Genomic DNA, 17,982 nt, shown 5'->3' with positions numbered 1-17,982 from the left:
CTACTTACCCCTACTGATGCAGAAAAGCACCCTTACTGAGGAAAGCATCTAAAATGTGTTTATCATAATTTCTTGACTTCAGCAAGATTCAGGTATGTTTCCAAAACTATGCAGATATTGCTAGAAGCTGTACAAAGTTCACGTGAAGAACAGACACTCCTTGCCCAGAGACTCGCAGTCTGAACTATGCTAATACAGATCAGGCATGCAACACAGCAGGTCAGATATAGTAGCTTAAAGGTTGTGGTTGTTTCTGAGTTTTTTTGCAGCACTGTTTGACAATTAATCAGACCCTACTCAGTGCTGATTAAAAAAAAAAAGGTTAGATATGCAGTCATTGCACTCTTGCCTAACTTTATACTGCAAGTTGCTCTGTCACCCAGGAGGCAGACAAGGGGAAAAGAAAACCATCCTCAAACAATGCATGAAGGCAGCTTGTATGGAATCTGGCCTTACTGGCCACAAATTATACGGGGTCTGAGGTAATGAAAATCTGACCTGCTCAACAAAAGGAAATTAATATTACAGCGGGTTACTGTGGCTAACAATGTGTCCCAATACTTTTAGACATTTTCACCATGTTCACCACATGGAGGCTTTGGAAATGGGCAATTTGTGAAGGAAAAGGATACTGGGTTATATTATTTTTTAACTCCTTACCGTGATTGGCAGGGGTGTGTGTTACATTTCCTGACCTGGGGCTCAGGGCGATTCACTCGTTGGCAGTCGCTGTCATTCACCAGTGTCATGGTCTTGTTAATAATTCGAGTACAGGACACAATGGTTTTCCGTTCACCTACAAGTCAAATAAAAAACAACTCTGAAAAAGGAAACCAGTGGCTAAGATCAAAACCATGTCAACTCGTTAACAAAACCTCAAAAGCTAGGAGCTCCCTACTATCTCTACAAGATGTAACCTACACAGACCTACCATCTCTGCAAGCAATCTTATTTCCCGCTTCTGTCTTACCTTTGTACTGTTCTGGGTTTTTTCAGAAAAGCTACAAATCTTTCCCCAATAATTGTGAAATTGACTGCTTCATGGGAACAACATGTTGGGCTTTCTCCTTCTAGTGTTTAGGATGGAAACAATCTGGAAAACAATTTGCTTTCATTTCTGGTTCCTCCTCCACGTGTAGCTGTGCCCTGTAATCAGCTAGGACAGATGCTCCAGCTATGTAAGCTGAAGCCCCACAACCATCCACCCCTCCGTGACTGATAATGACAGGACAGCTGCCTCTTGCTGTTTCCCATTCAGGAAGAGTCAGTTTGAAAAGGAGTGGCCAGGTTCAAGAGTGATAAACTGGGCTTGTTCATATTTCACAAAGAGGTGAAATTAAGCCACCAAAATAAATTATTTCTATCTTTTGGTCTTCCAGATATACTACTTTAAAAACGCTGCCAGTGGGAGACATCTCAGTAGTCAGCTTTTCTGACATAAACTGTTTGTGCATCAGGAGTTTCACTGCAGCAGTGTGGTCCTCAGGGTTCAGCCTTCCACTGTGTGACATCAGGAAAGCTGTGCTGCAGGGTGGCATGACAATGACCAGATGTGACAAGGAAAATGCCATCCCTGCACCATGTGACTTTGCTTTACTGCTAATTATTCTGGTTTCTCAGATCCTCTTCTTAACACTGAGTCTGCATCAGCTTAAGTTTATTCATGATCTGCAGCAGATAATAAAAAATAACTCAAATTCTGTTAATAAAAAAATTGTAAAGGTCTGCATGGAAGGGAAAAGGCCCTTCATAGCTTGGATAAGTAGTAAAAGCATCTGACAACCAAAATATAAGAGATCAATTGCCATCCAAGCTACTACTGTTGGGAGCCATGTTGCCAGGTACTGATTTGATTCAAATATGTGGCAGGCTTGCAACACAAATCAAAAGAGCCACAAACAAATTTCCTACTCATTCATGTAAGGGTTTAATGGCTCTAAGAAATTATTGTTTTAAAACATGAGCAAAGTAAGTGTCCATTTTAAAATGAGTTCTATGTACAGAAAAAAAAATAATCCGTGAATTCAGTACACAGAAAGCAGTGAGCCTTCAAACGTGAAGATGAGCACTCTTTCTTTGTGTCATACAATATGATAAATAATTGGATTTGCTAGTGAAGAAAGACTGGCCAGAATGCATGGAAACGATCCATTTTCCTCAGGGAAAAACCTACACCTTCCAGCACTGAAAATTCAATGGACAGTGGCTGACAAACCAGTCTCTGGTTTCACAGGCATCAATTCCCCCCAGGGTTTCAGCAAATCTGCCGCAGCACATCCTAGGGATCATCTCAAAAGTGTGATCTGCAATGTGCTCATGTACTCCCAGAAAGTCCACCCCACATTAAGAGCGTCTGATGCAATCTCCAGGAGTTGTCACAGCAACACTGCCCCTGTTTCAACCATGGGGAAGGAAGTATCTTTCAGTGAACATGCCTGAACACCTGTGAAAACTCTGCTCCAAGAATGTGACGGAGGCTTGAGATATGGGGCTGCACACGGTGCCTTGAGCCATCCATGGAGCACTAATCCAGGTGCAGTTCCAGCCTACGGTAATGAGCCGACAAAGCAGTGTCCCTGCCAAAACACGGGGTGAAAATTAACTGTGGGGATGTGGATGATAGCTGGGAGAGCTGGTGAGAATGAGCTCTCATTTGAGTTCATTATGGCAACATCCATTCCCATGGCCAGTTTCCTTCATGCTTTGGCAACACTGTCTTCTGCAGGCACCTCTCTAATGGCTGGTGTCAGCAAACACCATACAGCCAGTCCCACCAAGCTTCCAACGAATGGCCTTACCTCCTCCGCACTGCACGCTGCACCCTTCCCATCCACTGTGTGTCCAGATGTACAAAGAATCCTGCTGCTTTTCTGGCTCGCTTCTGTTTTCAGCAGTATAGTTTACAGGAATGGTGTATTCATAATGAATTCCATAATTCTGGTCATGAAATAACAGCACCTGGTTCAGCAGGAAAAGAAAGGCTGTTACAACACACCGTGTTCTGGAAAAGCCAACAGACTGCAGAGACAGTGATGCTGGAAATGCTGTCTTCAGCCAATACCAAGTACCTCATGAAAGGCAACCTAATCTTTATCTAGAAACTTGAAATTACAGTAGTATTGGTAAAACAGGGTATCTGTAGGAGCAATAACTGCTTATGATTTGTGAATATTTAAAACAGTCATGGAGATGTCTAAACCTGGAATTCAGTGCATAAATTTGTTTAAGCCTCAAATGTGATCAGCAGGCCACTGGCTATCTGAACAGAAATAGTAAGACAACAGGAAGCATTAAATCAGCAGTTTTCATATAATAGCTATCTCAATGAGCATCTAGAGTTAAAAAGTCACTCATCATACTTGTCCTACCCTTGTTTTCTAGAAAGCAAGTTGTTTGCAAGCCTCATGCAGACACTCAGGCTTACGGTTGGGGACCTTTGTAAAGAATGGGGAAGTTCTGGGTTAACACTGTACTGTTTATGGATCATGGTCCTGGGCACCCTGCTCTACGCTACCCTGCTTGAGCCAGGGTTTTGGATGAGACAACCTCCAGAGGTCCCTTTCAACTTCAACCGTTCTGTAATTCTGTGAGCTGCAGCATTTACTGTTGCATTTGAGTTGGGCTGCAGCAGTCCATAGTTTGAAGGCAGAAAAGTTTATTAACACATCTGAAGGAACAAGGTGATCCTTCTCAAAGCAAATACAACTAATGCAAAAAAGAAGTCACATGCCTCCTGGGAAACGTGGCACTCAAAGTGAGCATGACTATTCCTGCTGACAAGCTGTAGGAGCAGGATTTTATTGTCTCAGAAACCTCAGGATGACAAGGAAAAGCCATATCATACAGCGGCTGGCAACATATATATTTTCATACCCAGCATAATGCTAGAGGAAGGTGAAACCTGCTTTCAATAGTAGGCTGATATTTCCCATGGAGTTACAGGTGATGTTTCTAGTGTTATTACTCCAAAATTCACTGACTATTAACAAAGACAGAGGAACAGAGAAAAATACTTATTTTTTCACCACAGGCAGATGACAGTTCTGGTCCTGTTTTGATTTACATGTTGGGCTTCATTTGGCTCTCACTTCCACTGGCTTGAGTCAGAAGTGACTAGAAGATACCTAATGGAGTACAAGCTCCATGGAATCTGAGTTACCACACTATTAACAAATGCCATAGAAGTACTACTGTAATGCTTATGGTGTGGCTTTAGACTTACTTATACTTCTTATCCCATAATCTCAGCAACATTAGACAGGTGAATTCTGCTGTCTCTTGTCACCTACTGAAATAGGAGCAGCACCTTATCAAATAAGATATTTTAAGTAGGGCTATCATAAGTGAAGCAAGCAGCTGCCCAAATAAAAAAAGAAAATTTGCAAATGCTATTTTCTCCCAACAATAATTGTTTCCCATTCAGATTTGCAGAAATCACTCCTACTTAACCAATAATCTCACTAAAGCTGTCACAAGCTCATTTAACCCCCAAAATAGCTCATTTAACCCCCAAAATAACCATATGTGCTAAAAGAAGGGGTCCAGCTTGCAGCCACCGACATCCTGGAGGTCTGTGCAGTGAATACTGTGGGGCTACACAAACTGAGCACCCATGAGTTGCTCTGCACAGTGCATAAACCTGGGCAGAAAACCATCTTCCAGAGGATGTGGGGAACAAAGATATGATTTTGCTTCAGCTACAGAGGAAGCCTTACTACCAGAACTGAATACCAAGGTTGAAACTAGCCAGTCATCATTACAGTTTCAAAGATGAATGTTTTTTTTTCAAACACAATTCCAATTACCAGGCAGTCAGAGGCAGAGAATTCAAGTCCTCCTCTGGCTTTCTTTAAGTGCATGAGATATGAACAGCTTGTTCTACAGAATTGATCAGTCAGTCTTGTCTAAAGCATCTTTATGCTCTGGAAGTGTTTGGTTGTCCTCTGTTGCTGAGAGGAGGTCTAGCACAGGCCTAGTTACACAAACATTAATTCCTCCAAGAAATACACTTACAGCAATGCACTTGGAGAAGTGCCTCAAGTATTAAAAACCAGCTCCTAAAAAGAAATCCTTATTATCTCAATATGGGTGCAAGACTAGTGAATCTAAAGACCCATATGAAACCAATTTAATGCAATTTCGTAGCCATATATAATTGGGGTGTGTGTGTATGTGTGTATAATTGGTTTCAAATGCAGGTCACAATGGATTGACTGAAGCTTCTGGCTCTTTGTCAGTTCAGTGTATTCCACCACTGTTTGAACAACAGTTTTCTATTTAGAGGTAACTGGTAACCATCCTGCCTTTCTTGCTTTGAAAGAATGAAACCCACTACCCTGTATCAAGGAAAAGATTAATATCTGATTTGAAGAAAAGACTTCACGTGTGCTTTGTTTATGACTGGCAGTGATTTTAAGCCACATGTTTTTTTAATGGTCTGGTAACTTTTACTTTCCTCCTTTTTAATCATTTGGAGGGGGAAAGGTGAAGAAGGACAATTTTCTCTGCTCATATCTGCTGAAAATGCCAGTCTGTACCTGGAAAGGATGCTCATGGAGAACCTAATAATCACTAGTTTCCTGTGTTAGTTACTGTTAATGAAGGGAAAATGAGTATTTCTTTAAAACCAAAGCTCTACTGATGCTGAAGTTCACAAAATGCTGCTACCAGATTTTACTGCAGTACACCTCAACCAAGTAATGCCCTGGGAGGTTCCAAGAGCTGGCAAAGGAACCCTGCACAGCATCTTCACAAATGATACCTGTGCAACTCCTTTTTCTTACATGAGGTTAGGAAGACCTTGGCAGCACAAGATACTTTGTCAGAGTCCTGGTTTCAGGAGGGAAGACTTGTGTTAAGGCCAAAGTCAAGCAGAAACTAATTTTTCTGATGATGAAGAAGGCTCCTGTATACACCTCCTTTGTGTGGGCAGAGCTTGAATTACATGGCTGAGTCAGGAAGGTTCTGGTGTGCCCAAACCTGCACCACTGACTATTTCAGTACTAACCTCTTTGAATCCAGCTTTACGCTGGTCTGTATGTGAACCTGGTAAACTCACTAATCTGTCTGAGAAAGCAGAGACGAAACACCTCATGTTCCTATGCAGCATATTTTGACACAGAGAAAGTACTGACAAAGTGGAGTAGTAGTATTATCTTTTGTGTGTGTGTGAAAAGTTCAAGCAACTTTTGAGCTTTTCAAACTGGGCCATGAAATGTTGCACAATGAACACCAGCAAGCCAAAAAATTCAGGTGAGGAAAGGGAGAGACTTCGGATTTTTAACAGTGCTTATAGATAGCCTTCAGTGAACAAACGTGGCAAAAACAGCACACAGAAAAATGTAATTGGATAAAAAAATTACAGGAAACAATGCATACATCTGTTTCTATGCAAACCTCACTATAGGAACTGTAAAGCTTCCTGCAGACTTTCAACTAGTAACACATATGAGACAGGCATTATTACAGATATCTTACAGGTAGAAACGTTAAGGTTACCACCAACATTAAGGGACTAGCCCACGAGTCACCCCATCACCTATTAGTGACAGGACCGTGACTACATTCCTGTTCTTCTCACCCCTGTGGACTTCTTACTCATGTTCTCATATAGTAGCCATATGACTGTTTATAAAATAACATGCCTGGTTAACAGAAGGACTCTGTTGAACATTAGGAAAAACTTTCAAGAAGACCTTAAAATACAGAAAATTGAAAAAACAATATAAAGAAAGCAAGGAAAATTTCTGTCTGTAACTAAGACACTACAGAGGGTCTAATTCACATGTACCATCTATACATGCCAAATCTGCAACTCTTCTTTTAGACCAACAGTGTATCTAAACACAGAATACATTCTGACATTAGCTGAGAAAATATTTCATCAAATATCCTTTCATGTGTGTGAGCGAGTATGTCCATGAAATAAAGAAGGTCCCTGGAAACCTACATCCTCATAGAATGGACCTGTCATATTGTCTGCAACACTTTACAGGAGTATCCTGTACTGGACATGAGCTTACTGGGACACTGCATGTTCTCTGAGAATAGAGCATCATTTATTTTTAAGTAGGAAGTTGGGTTTCTCCAGCCCTTGCAATGCTGCAAAAGAATGCAAAGACAGGCACTACAGCATACCTTTAAAAAACTCTGGTGAGGAAGCAAACAATCAAAATTATACTTTCAGCTAGGATATAAACCCCTTATGTTGCATCACTTAAGAAACACAAACAAAGGATATAAAGTTACCATCAAGTGCAGTGGTATTTTAGTTGGTCCTTTGGCAGAGATTTTCTCCCATAGACCCCTTCGCACGTACCGGACAGTAGTGCCTGCGATCTGAAACTCACCAGGAAGCTCAATTTTCCAGTCGCTGTTAATGGATCTCTTACTGGAATCTTTTAAAGCTGGAATGAATCAAACACCATGGAATGATATGTAAGTGAATTTGTAATTACAATATAGACTATTGAGCTTCTGTCTCAGCCCACCTGAAGTACAAGATGCAGTAGCGTGTAACAGACTTGAGTTTAAAGTATACTTTTAGCTGACTTGTCATAATGTTTCTAACTCGGGCATATTCCGTCTTTCAGGTGATGAAGGCATTTCTAATTATATTAACATTGCTATTAAGTAACAATAATGTCATATAAACTGGTGTTGCTAAGGTTTTACTACCCAAAGTTATTATGTTCTGCTTTCTGAATGAGCATCCAAAAATCACACATAGTTGATGTTGAACTCAGTTAGGGATACAGCCCTGCTTTTGCAAAAGAAAGCTTGCAAACTGAAATGTTTTTCTTTGATTTTCAGTGAAGAGAGATTTAATTTGGATTTAAAATTAATACTAAAATACTACAGCATTGTGCTAACAAGCAAGAACCACAAAGTAGAAGCGACTGACTAGCCCATTTTCCTTATCCAAGCTGAGCAGAGTGCAGATTGTAAACAGAGAACATAATGAGAGAACAATCAGTTACAGCCGTAATTCTTCCTGGAATAATCTCAAAATAATTTGTCAAGGGTTACATGGGAATCATGTAGACATGTATGTAAAATTAACACGCCTGGAATAGCTGGTATATTGGAAATCAAAACTTAGATCACTTTAGGGATTATTCTCAAATCTAACTATTTAGATTTTGATCTTAGAAAAATGGATGGTACCATAAATTCGGACACATATACCAAATTGGCAGATGTGATGTAAGAATCTAATACACAGAGTAGCTGCTTGAGTATGACCTGAAGATACTTCTGGTAAAACACTTACACACTTGCAGTGTTATACAGCTATTAAAACTGGTACTTGAAGTAAAAGAGTATGAGAGCACCAGTGGCTGTAAACCGAAGTCTGGTTTGCAAGGCAAGATCTGTATATTTTTATGTAGACTGCTGTCCTGGTTTCAGCTGGGATAGAGTTAATTTTCTTTCTAGTAGTTGGTATAGTGCTATGTTTTGGGTTCAGTATGAGAAGAATGTTGATAACACACTGATGTTTTCAGTTGTTGCTAAGTATCATTTAGACTAAGTCAAGGGTTTTTCAGCTTCTGATGCCCAGCCAGCAAGAAGGCTGGAGGGGCACAAGAAGTTGGGAGGGGACACAGCCAGGACACCTGACTCAAACTGGCCAAAGGGGTATTCCATACCATGGGACATCATGTCTAGTATATAAATGGGGGGAGTTGGCTGGGGGGAATAGCCGCTTGGGAACTAACTGGGCATCGGTCGGCAAGTGGTGAGCAATGGCATTGTGCATCACTTGTATATTCCAATGCTTTTGTTATTATTATTGTCATTTTATTATTGTTATTATTATCATTATCATTATTATTTTCTTCCTTTCTGCTCTATTAAACTGTTCTTATCTTAACCCACAAGTTTTACCTTTTTCCTTCCAATTGTCTCCCCCATCCCACTGGGTGGGGGGGAGTGAGTGAGTGGCTGTGTGGTGCTTAGCTGCTGGCTGCGATTAAACCACAACACTGCCCATCCTGATACTGACTAAAGTCTGGCAGCAGTTGGTTTCAGAGATTCTCATTCAGATAGTATGTAAGGAAACCTATTCTGATCTTCAAACATTAACATAAAATTCATAGATTATTTATCATTTTATCATTTATCTATTATTTAAACTCTCCTTTCAAATGTAGCAAGACAACTCTGCATTTTTTTCAGTTTCCAAACAGAACCAGCTTTTGAAACTGTATTTTCCTAAATTTTCCTTGAGAAAAAGATCAATTGAATCTCTGTGTTGATACACATGTGAAGATTTGCAAGTGCAAAATAAAGCTGCTCCTGAGTTTGTGTGTGGTCCACAATGCAAACATTGAACAAATTAACATTTAGCTGTCATAGTTGTAAAGAGAAGTCAAGTTACAAAGCAGAGACTGGTCAGTGGACAGAATGTGAACTTGGCAGATCAGCTTAATAGCCCCTTGTGCTCAAGCCTAGAGGGCAGAATATTCCAAAGTGCAAGCACTAGCTACAAGCATAATTTAGAGTGGCCCTTAGGTTGTTCTACATTGCTCCAGAGGCTTTTTTGCAACTGGACAGGCATTATAAAGCTCCAGCATTGGAAATAAGCAGAACTTAGGGTCAGGACTCTTCCTGATGCCTTCTTTGCTCTCAAAAGGCAGAAGCAGGTGAGATACTATCTACCCCTGGGTTTGATGGAAACCAGGCCATAAATAAAAAACATCAGCAGGCAAGGAACAGCCTGCCACAGCCACCCTCCTTTCAGAGTCCATGAGCTGGACACACATGTATAAGATCAGGTGCTGTAGGATCGCATCCGTCCTGTCAGGAAGTGCCTCTATGCATCAGTAAGGACAACGTAGAAAGCTCCACTGAAGAATGGAGTCCCGTAAGATGAATATTGAGAAAAGATACTTGGAGTAATATGTCCTTTCTTCCAGCATAACCTATTGCATCAGGATCACTGATATCCTTCAAACGCTGAAAGACAACTCCAGCCGTAAGGACATCACATTACTGTTGAGTCATCAGTGCAAGTTGATTTAGGGGTTTATGTGTTTTCTATGTTAGAATGGAAGCACAGTTATCCAGATGTTGGTGTGATGCATTGAGGGACGAGAAAATTGGCAGACCCTGTTCTAACAGAAAGTCCCAGGCCCCTTTGTGGAGATCCATGCACCATGATCAAATTTGCCCTGATGTCAGACAAATAGAATAGCCTGTGTGTTACTGGGCTTCCTTAGTTCAAGGTTAACTGTCTCTTTTGGCTAAGCCTTTAACAAGATGTTTTCTTAACCTCCAGCATTTCATGCTTATTTTATTCTCTTCCAGTAAAGAACACAACCTTGGCTTTCACTTAACTAGGTGTGTTGCAAGAAGGTAAGAGGAGCTGATTTAAAGCCTTTTCAAGTCAATAGGAAAATCTCCCATTGTCATCTCCTTGGATCAAGTCCCCATAGCCAGCAAACCCTTCTAGGTGTGCTTAGGTTATATATAATTATCTAATACGCTTACGAGACAAAGAACTGGGCTTCTGTCAACTGCACAACACAGCTGACTTACCAGTTGGGTCTAATTTACTGTGGGAGCATTTGTGGAGATACTGGACTATTCTACATAGACCTTCCTTTTATCCTAGTTGGCCATGTCTAACACCTTTTATGTAGCTATTACAATGAAGGTTCCCTCAAAAAATGAGGGGCCAGCAAACCTCTTCCTCAAATGAGGTTTGAGAGGAAGGAAATCCCTGTTAGTTTTCTCTTTAGGGGGGTTCCTGAAGAACTGTTCTGCTTGGCTCAACAGGGAAAGTGCCTGGCTCCATAGATCCCAGAGATTCTGCCAAAGGTAAGAGGAGATACCTGAAGTGATTCCAGCACAGGGCACTATCTCACAGTGGAAACCCATTTTTGAATTATTCCACATACAGTGCACAGACATGTTCCCAGGCACCTGGGAACCTCTGTGTTGTTAAAATGGTCCCTAGCATATCTTATGTCCCAGGTCAACTTGAGCTCTCCCAAACAATTCATAGTGTGGATCAGAATCCAGTACTATCCAGGGTGCCTTCTCAATAAGCAGCATACAGGCAGCCTCTTCTCACTGGGGGCTGAGAGTCCATACACAAGATGGTCCATGACTGCTGGCCTCAGTGCCCAGGAATATTTCAGGGCACATTCAATTTGCCAACTGAGTATCATTTGTAGCATCTAACCTCTGGGGAAGTCTGTGTGTGCCTGCACCTGTGTGTGCCTTTCTGAGGATGTGCATCCTGGGGAGTTACTGGAGAAAGGTGGAATATCTTTCTGTCCTGCTGCACACAATCTTCCTGACAGCTCTCATGGTCCCATTAAAGGCTCCAAAATCAGGGTGAAGGCAAGCTGCAGGTATGGCTTCCCCAAGAGGAGTGGGATGTATTTCGGGGGAATGTGTTTTCTGAGGAAAGCTCTCTTTGGCACATAGACTAGGGGTATGATGATGTCCTGGTATTTGCATGCTACAGCAATGTAACTCTGTCTGCGGCTTACTTCTCTTCCTGCTTTGTTCCTTGATCTACAAAGTACCTTCTGCAAACTTCAGACAAAATTCTGAAGCAGGATTGCTTTCCTCTGCCAAAGCCTAGCAGCTTCCAGGCAGATCAAAGCAGCCATCACACTGGCCTTGAGGAGCCATGAACATGACTAATCAAAGCTGTGGATGAGATAAAACTATCTCCATGCAGTATGGCTGACTAGTAAAGATATGGCACATGCTCAAAACAGTGTACAAGAGCTTGAATGACTAACACTATGCTTTGGTTCCAGCTCATCATCAGAGGAAGATAGCTTGCTGACGAAAAACAAAATGTTAATCTTTGTGGACCTCTTTTCTGGGTAAGATTTGATTTTGATTGCTGCAGGCACTGCTCCCTCAGTGACTGAGGAGATGGAGAGTTTGGAAACAGCCCTGTTCCTAAAGGTACTCCTTGAGGTTTGCAGGAATTGCACTGGAGACTCAGCAGAGTATTTGGGCCAAAGTGTTTTTGCCACTGTCTGTCTTCATTGCACCATCAGTAGGGATCAATGCTGCAGCTATAAAACCTCCACGTCTCTTAGACACAGAGTACTGCTCTTACTCCAATGGCTTTTGTCGCACACAATTATTGCAGTCCTGGCTCTGCCTAGCCCCAGAGGTGATAGTACTAAATTCAGTGGGCTGAATAGGGCCTTTTGTTCTTATTGAATGCTGTGCTTTTCATCCAAGCATTGCAGAAGCACTTTGCAAGACAGCAAGTATCTTTACTGCCATGTTAGAGAAAAAGCAAAGCATGCAACAAAGAACACTTGACCAGCCTCCTTGAGAGCTAAGTGGCAGGAGCTGAGGAGACCAGGATATACGCAGTCTTCTCTGACAAAACTTATCTGACTGGTGGAAAATCCCAAACAGGAAAGCAGCTGTGAGCCCTTTTTGCCAAGGAGTTTTCACTGATTTAAGCTAGCACCCACAGGATTTATTCTGCCTTGGACAGATGGCTGCAGTTCTCCTGGGACCCTATGCCTTAAATAGGGTAGCGAAGCACAGCTCTTTCTCTTCTCCCCACTGTGGGTGCATTTAGGCAGTAGCAAGAATCTACTGTTACATCTCTAAGCTTTTTCTGGCTCAAAGTTGTACAGAAGAGCAAAAGAGAAAGGAACCCCAGCGACAACCCATAACTTTTTTTTCTTGTTGGCTGGAAGACAAGAACTGACCAATCTATTTCTAAACCTGGCATCTAGTCAGATCTTTATTTCCACCTTGGGTCCCTCCAGCTTGCTTCCCAGCCTGTGGACACAAACTGCCGAGGCATTTCCTGTTCAAGGTAGTTTTTAACCATTACAGCCAGCCAAGGCAGCCAGCGTGGGTTGCCTGTAGGTGGAGGGAAATTCTTCAGGCACTGCTCCCAGCACATGCAAAAATGATTCCAAATTATGCTGGGCTCATTTCCAAAGTGCTGTACCCGGTTCTGAGTAGAAATAGGACCTGACTGGACTCAACTTTGTCAGTGTAATTGAAATAGAAAATCCTTCCATACTCAGACCTGGATTTACCACGCATTACGAGGCCTATCAGAGTGATTGGATTTTATTTTCTTGGTTATCTTTTTTGTCCTGCTGCTATTCTTCAGCTTAGGTTAGCAAGACTTTGGGTATCTTTTCTTTGTGTCCAGTGTTCCTTTGTGTCCTGGAAAGCTTTGAGAGGTTCTCCTGGCTCCTGACCATGAACCAAAGAGCTAAAAGCATTAGAAGCTTTAAAATAGGCAGATTTTTATCTACCTTTATGTGATGCACACAGGGGCAAGTCCTGCTTTCAAATACACACAATCCTAATCTTCACCACCCAGTGGGGAAATACTTGCTTTAGTCAAGGTTATGTGGTCACAATGAAGGGCAGTTGCTAGCTCCACATAAGACTGCAGCTATCTGCCAAAGCCCAAGCCCCGGACAAATACCCTTTGCAAATCCCACCAAGAGAAACAAAAAGGCTGGCTTCCAGAAAGCACAGTATTTGCAAAACCCAAGGAAACACTGGTTCTCATTGTTCCACCAGTGCTTTGCTATGTCAAACATCTTACGTGTAGGCGTAATCCTCTCCCAGCAAGCTGGCTGCAGCATTAATGGAAATACTAGCAGTAGTGATATGTGCTTCCTACCAAGAAGTGGCACAAATGCCAATGCTTTTGACCTAAGGACAGATGAATGACATGATTTGCCCTCTTTTTTCCCCTGAATGTGGAATGAAAGACAGAGAACAGAAGTATCTTTCCCAGTGATATTGCCAACTTTGGTAGCATCTCAAGACAGAAAACCAATGGCACTGGACCTGAAATCCTAAGACACGATCACGATGTAAATGTTTTCAGCGGCATACTATATCCCAGTGCTGGATATTAACATCTCCTTTTGGTGGCAAAGATGGACAATTATAATGTATTGGTTTTATGTGGCAAGGTTTTGGTAGCGAGGGGGGTTACAGGGGTGGCTTCTGTAAGAAGCTGCTGGAAGCTTCCCCTGTGTTCGAGAGAGAGCGAGCCCATACAGTCGGCTCTGAGACGGACCCGCCGCCGGCCAAGGCCGAGCCAATCAGTAATAGTGGTAACGCCTCTGTGATAACATTTTTAAGAAGGAAAAAAGTTGGGAGAGTGAGGAAATAGCCGCTGGAGAGAGGAGTGAGAACATGTAAGAGAAACAAGCCTGCGGACACCAAGGTCAGTGAAGAAGGAGGGGGAGGAGATGCTCCAGGCGCCGGAGCAAAGATTCCCCTGCAGCCCATGGTGAAGACCCTGGTGAGGCAGGCTGTCCCCCTGCAGCCCAGGGAGGTCCACGGTGGAGCAGATCTCCACCTGCAGCCCGTGGAGGACCCCACGCCGGAGCAGGTGGGTTCCCGAAGGAGGCTGTGACCCCGTGGGAACCCCGCGCTGGAGCAGGTTCCTGGCAGGACCTGCGGATCTGCGGAGAGAGGAGCCCGTGGAGCAGGTTTTCTGGCAGGACTTGTGACCCCGTGGGGGACCCGCGCTGGAGCAGTGTGCTCCTGAAGGACTGCACACCGTGGAAAGGACCCATGCTGGAGCAGTTCGTGAAGAGCTGCAGCCCGTGGGAATGGCCCACGTTGGAGAAGTTCGTGGAGGACTGACCCCGTGGGTGGGACCCCACGCTGGAGCGGGGGAAGAGTGTGATCAGCCCTCACCCTGAGGAGGTGAAGCGGCAGAAAATAACGTGTGATGACCGTAAACCCCATCCCTGTCCCCCTTGTGCCGCTGGGGGGGCTTGGTGGAGAAATCCAGGAGTGAAGTTGTGCCCGGGAAGAAGGGAGGGGTGGTGGGAAGGTGTTCTGAGATTTGGTTTTATTTCTCATTACCTTACTCTGGCTGATTTGTAATAAATTGAGCTAATTTTCCCTAAGTTGAGTCTGTTTTGCCCGTGACGGTAATTAGTGAATGATCTCTCCTGTCCTTATCTCGACCCGCAAGTTTTTGTTATATTTTTCTCTCCCCTGTCCAGCTGAGGATGGGGGAGTGATAGAACGGCTTTGGTGGGCACCTGGCGTTCAGCCAGGGTCAACCCATCACATATAAGCAAAAGGCATTGAAATCAGAAACCAAGGCAAGGGTCCTAGTCTGAGCTTTGCTATTGACTCACTGCATAGCCATGAGCAAGTTGCAACACCTCAGTTTCCCCTTCCACAAAACAGAGAGCAACAAGCTTCATAATCCTCTCAGAGTTCCTCACAGGCTTGATATATCTCTGGAAGCAATTACATCTTTCAGAGTGCTTTTCTATCCTAAAACCTTGCAGTGTCTCTGTTGTGAGAAGCTCACTTTGAGAGAACCAGAACACGCACTAGTGAAAAGAGTACCTAATACTTTCCAGGCTAAGGGACAGCTGGAACATGCATCAGTTCCAACCACTGCAATGAGAATATCAGCATGTGGAAGGGCTGAAACACAGTTTGATATGGAAGGACAAGAATCATGTGTTAATGAGCTCATCAACTGCAAGCAGAGCTTAGGTTTGACAATGCAGGGACCTATAAGCTGCAAAAGTTCACTGAACAAAGGAGGAAGTTTGGGATTTTCTCTTATCCTTTTGTTTTCCCACACAGCATAAACAACTTAAGAGAGACAGAATAATTCCCCCATTTATGCATGGCCATGCAGCTCTGAGTATGCAAAGGAGGTTTCAATGTGCTGGGTGTTCTTTTGGGCCTTGGACAATTTTCCTTCAACTTCCTGCTCTGCCTCAGGCTTCCTGTGTGAAAGCAGGTTAATGGGGCATTAGCGTTTCTGTGACTTGGTCTCCCTAGAAGTAGAGGGGGGATAAAGCCCTTCATCTGTTGCACAGTAATGACACAAAAAGAAACACCCCTAACATTGGAGAGAAGACGCAGAAGACCAGATTGACAGGTGTATATTGCAGTTGACTGGTTGCATTTTACAAAGGTCCTTCCAATCTTTAATCTAAGCAATTAGTAACTGGACAACAAATTTGTTGACAGTCTCTGCCCTACAACAACCTCACATACAAATCTGACCCATCACCCACATCTAAAACTTTGTTTCCAACAGGGAAAAGAGGAAAGGAAGTCTGTTCCCCTCAAAAGGAATGCAGAAGTAGAAATGAGAAGAGGATTAAACAAATGGTTTGGCCTGAGAAAATAGAGGCAAGTGGACTAGAGGCTGCAGCTAGCCCACCTCAGAGTGCAGGCTCAGGTCTTGGGTACAGCATCAAGTGAGAACCTGCTGCTGCAGGAAATGGCACAGGCAACCTCATGGTCAGGTTACTGAGGGATATCAGCTGCTGTGTCCTGCCTCTGCTTCAGTATGAGCTGGGCGCCTTCCTATCTGTCTCTCTGTCATTCCTTTCTCTAAATGCACTGTTCTCTTTCCCACTCCCTCCCAAAGTATTGTGTGCTCCTGGCAGCTATGTTCAACCCAGTGCCAAGTTCTGTTCAGGAACTCTTCTGTCTGTATAAAAGTATTCTCTGGTCCTTTCAGGTTGCATAGGGCCTGTAACTGTCATACACTATCACATCAAGCAAACATCATGAAACCATGCCAGGAAAGCAGAGAGAGATTGCAACGAGAATGAAATCAACAGCTGCTTCCTGGCAACAACAAACCTGTCATCTTACAGGTCATTTAGAGAAGGGTCATTTAACAGAAAACAGAGTTGAGTTTTGAATCAAAACATTCTTTCCTTTTGTCTTTTTACCCAGAAAACTGTGAGCAGGTTTATCCTCAACCACTCTGATCCGCCGGGCACCTGCAGGGATCACAGCTGCTTCGATGTAACCTATGGCAACAGAAGAGCAGATGGATGAGAGCATGCCACAGACAGCCAGAGGCATCAATCATTCAGTATCTCACCACGAAAAAAACAGCTCCTGCCCAGGTAGGGGAATGGTGGGAAACACTTCAAATGAGATCCCTGCATTGGCAGCCAAGTTTCACTGCTGTGACATGCATGGTTATGACTAACATTTCAGCCTGAGAAGAGGGAGAGAAATGCACATGTGCTGCTTAATTGTGACTTCAGGTTTGTGCTTGGGCCTAATTAGATTTGGTCCCTTTGAATCACCCCGGCTCTCCTGGAGTACTGACAGGGATGCATGAAGATTGTTCCTGAGCTGATGCAAAGTGTCACTGTCAGGAGCAACACTGCACATCACAGAACAGATGGCTGTGTTTTGAAATGAAGTTTCCAATAGATGCTCGTGCTTCCCCATCCAAAAAATACCCTGCTCGAGGCTGTGATCAGTATCAGAAGGTATTCACTTCCACAAAACATTCTGATGATGCGAAAAGTAAACAGCAGGAATTAGTGGGACAACTAGGGGAAAAAAATGTGTTTTCACTTACACTTCAGCTTTATACAAAAATTCTGGAGGATATAATGGTAATGGTCTCCTTGCATTGGGCTGCTAAACAGAATTCCACAGCTCAGGTTTAATGCAACAACAGAGCTGAAAGTTTCTCAAGGACTGACCACCAGTCACCTCTGAACACTGCCAGCAGACACACATGCCAGATTAGACCTTCTGAGCATCTGACGTGGTAGGGAAGTTTTCACAGTGCCCCATCATATTTTTATAGAATTCTCTTGGTTTTTATCTTTCTGAAACTCTCTTGGCCTTTTCATGCTTTCTTCAACAACCAGCAATACAACACAATTATACCACTTTTGACTAACAGCATAACAGTAAGAATAATTAAGATCTACAAGGAAATGTAGCCTATTTTCCCCCACCATGGAGTCGTGTGGAGTTACAGACTTGTTCCATGGGGTGGAAGTGGTGCCTTTAAACTATAAAGCTGAGGAACATTAGGGCCCATTTCAAAGGTCAGGGAGCCAGGCAGAGTTTCTCCACTGGCTTCACTGGACTCTGAATCAGGCCCCTGTAGATGACACTAATCTCATCAAAACCATGACTTGATTCCTTCTAATTGGCCACCCAGTTTACTTTGCAGTGTATAACTTGGCACCTCTTTTGGGT

At 43.2% G+C, this 17,982-nt stretch overlaps 1 protein-coding gene across 1 annotated transcript in view; it reads right to left on the bottom strand.

Annotated features, from left to right (window-relative positions):
* The window catches only part of ADAMTS17 (ADAM metallopeptidase with thrombospondin type 1 motif 17), a 199,538-nt gene that overhangs the window by 40,811 nt on the left and 140,745 nt on the right, over nucleotides 1–17,982 (bottom strand). The window contains exons 16-19 of the mRNA XM_075044993.1: nucleotides 16,701–16,781; nucleotides 7,249–7,406; nucleotides 2,799–2,958; nucleotides 661–796 (exon numbers count right to left, since the gene is read on the bottom strand). Of these exons, the coding sequence (XP_074901094.1) occupies nucleotides 661–796; nucleotides 2,799–2,958; nucleotides 7,249–7,406; nucleotides 16,701–16,781 (535 nt within the window). The remainder of the gene's footprint in view (nucleotides 1–660; nucleotides 797–2,798; nucleotides 2,959–7,248; nucleotides 7,407–16,700; nucleotides 16,782–17,982) is intronic.

The sequence above is a fragment of the Buteo buteo genome, chromosome 13 (genome assembly GCF_964188355.1).
Source record: "Buteo buteo chromosome 13, bButBut1.hap1.1, whole genome shotgun sequence".
In the NCBI taxonomy this organism is placed as follows: domain Eukaryota; kingdom Metazoa; phylum Chordata; class Aves; order Accipitriformes; family Accipitridae; genus Buteo; species Buteo buteo.
The sequence above is the reverse complement of the archived record's forward strand: the minus strand, read 5'-3'. Positions and strand labels throughout refer to the sequence as shown.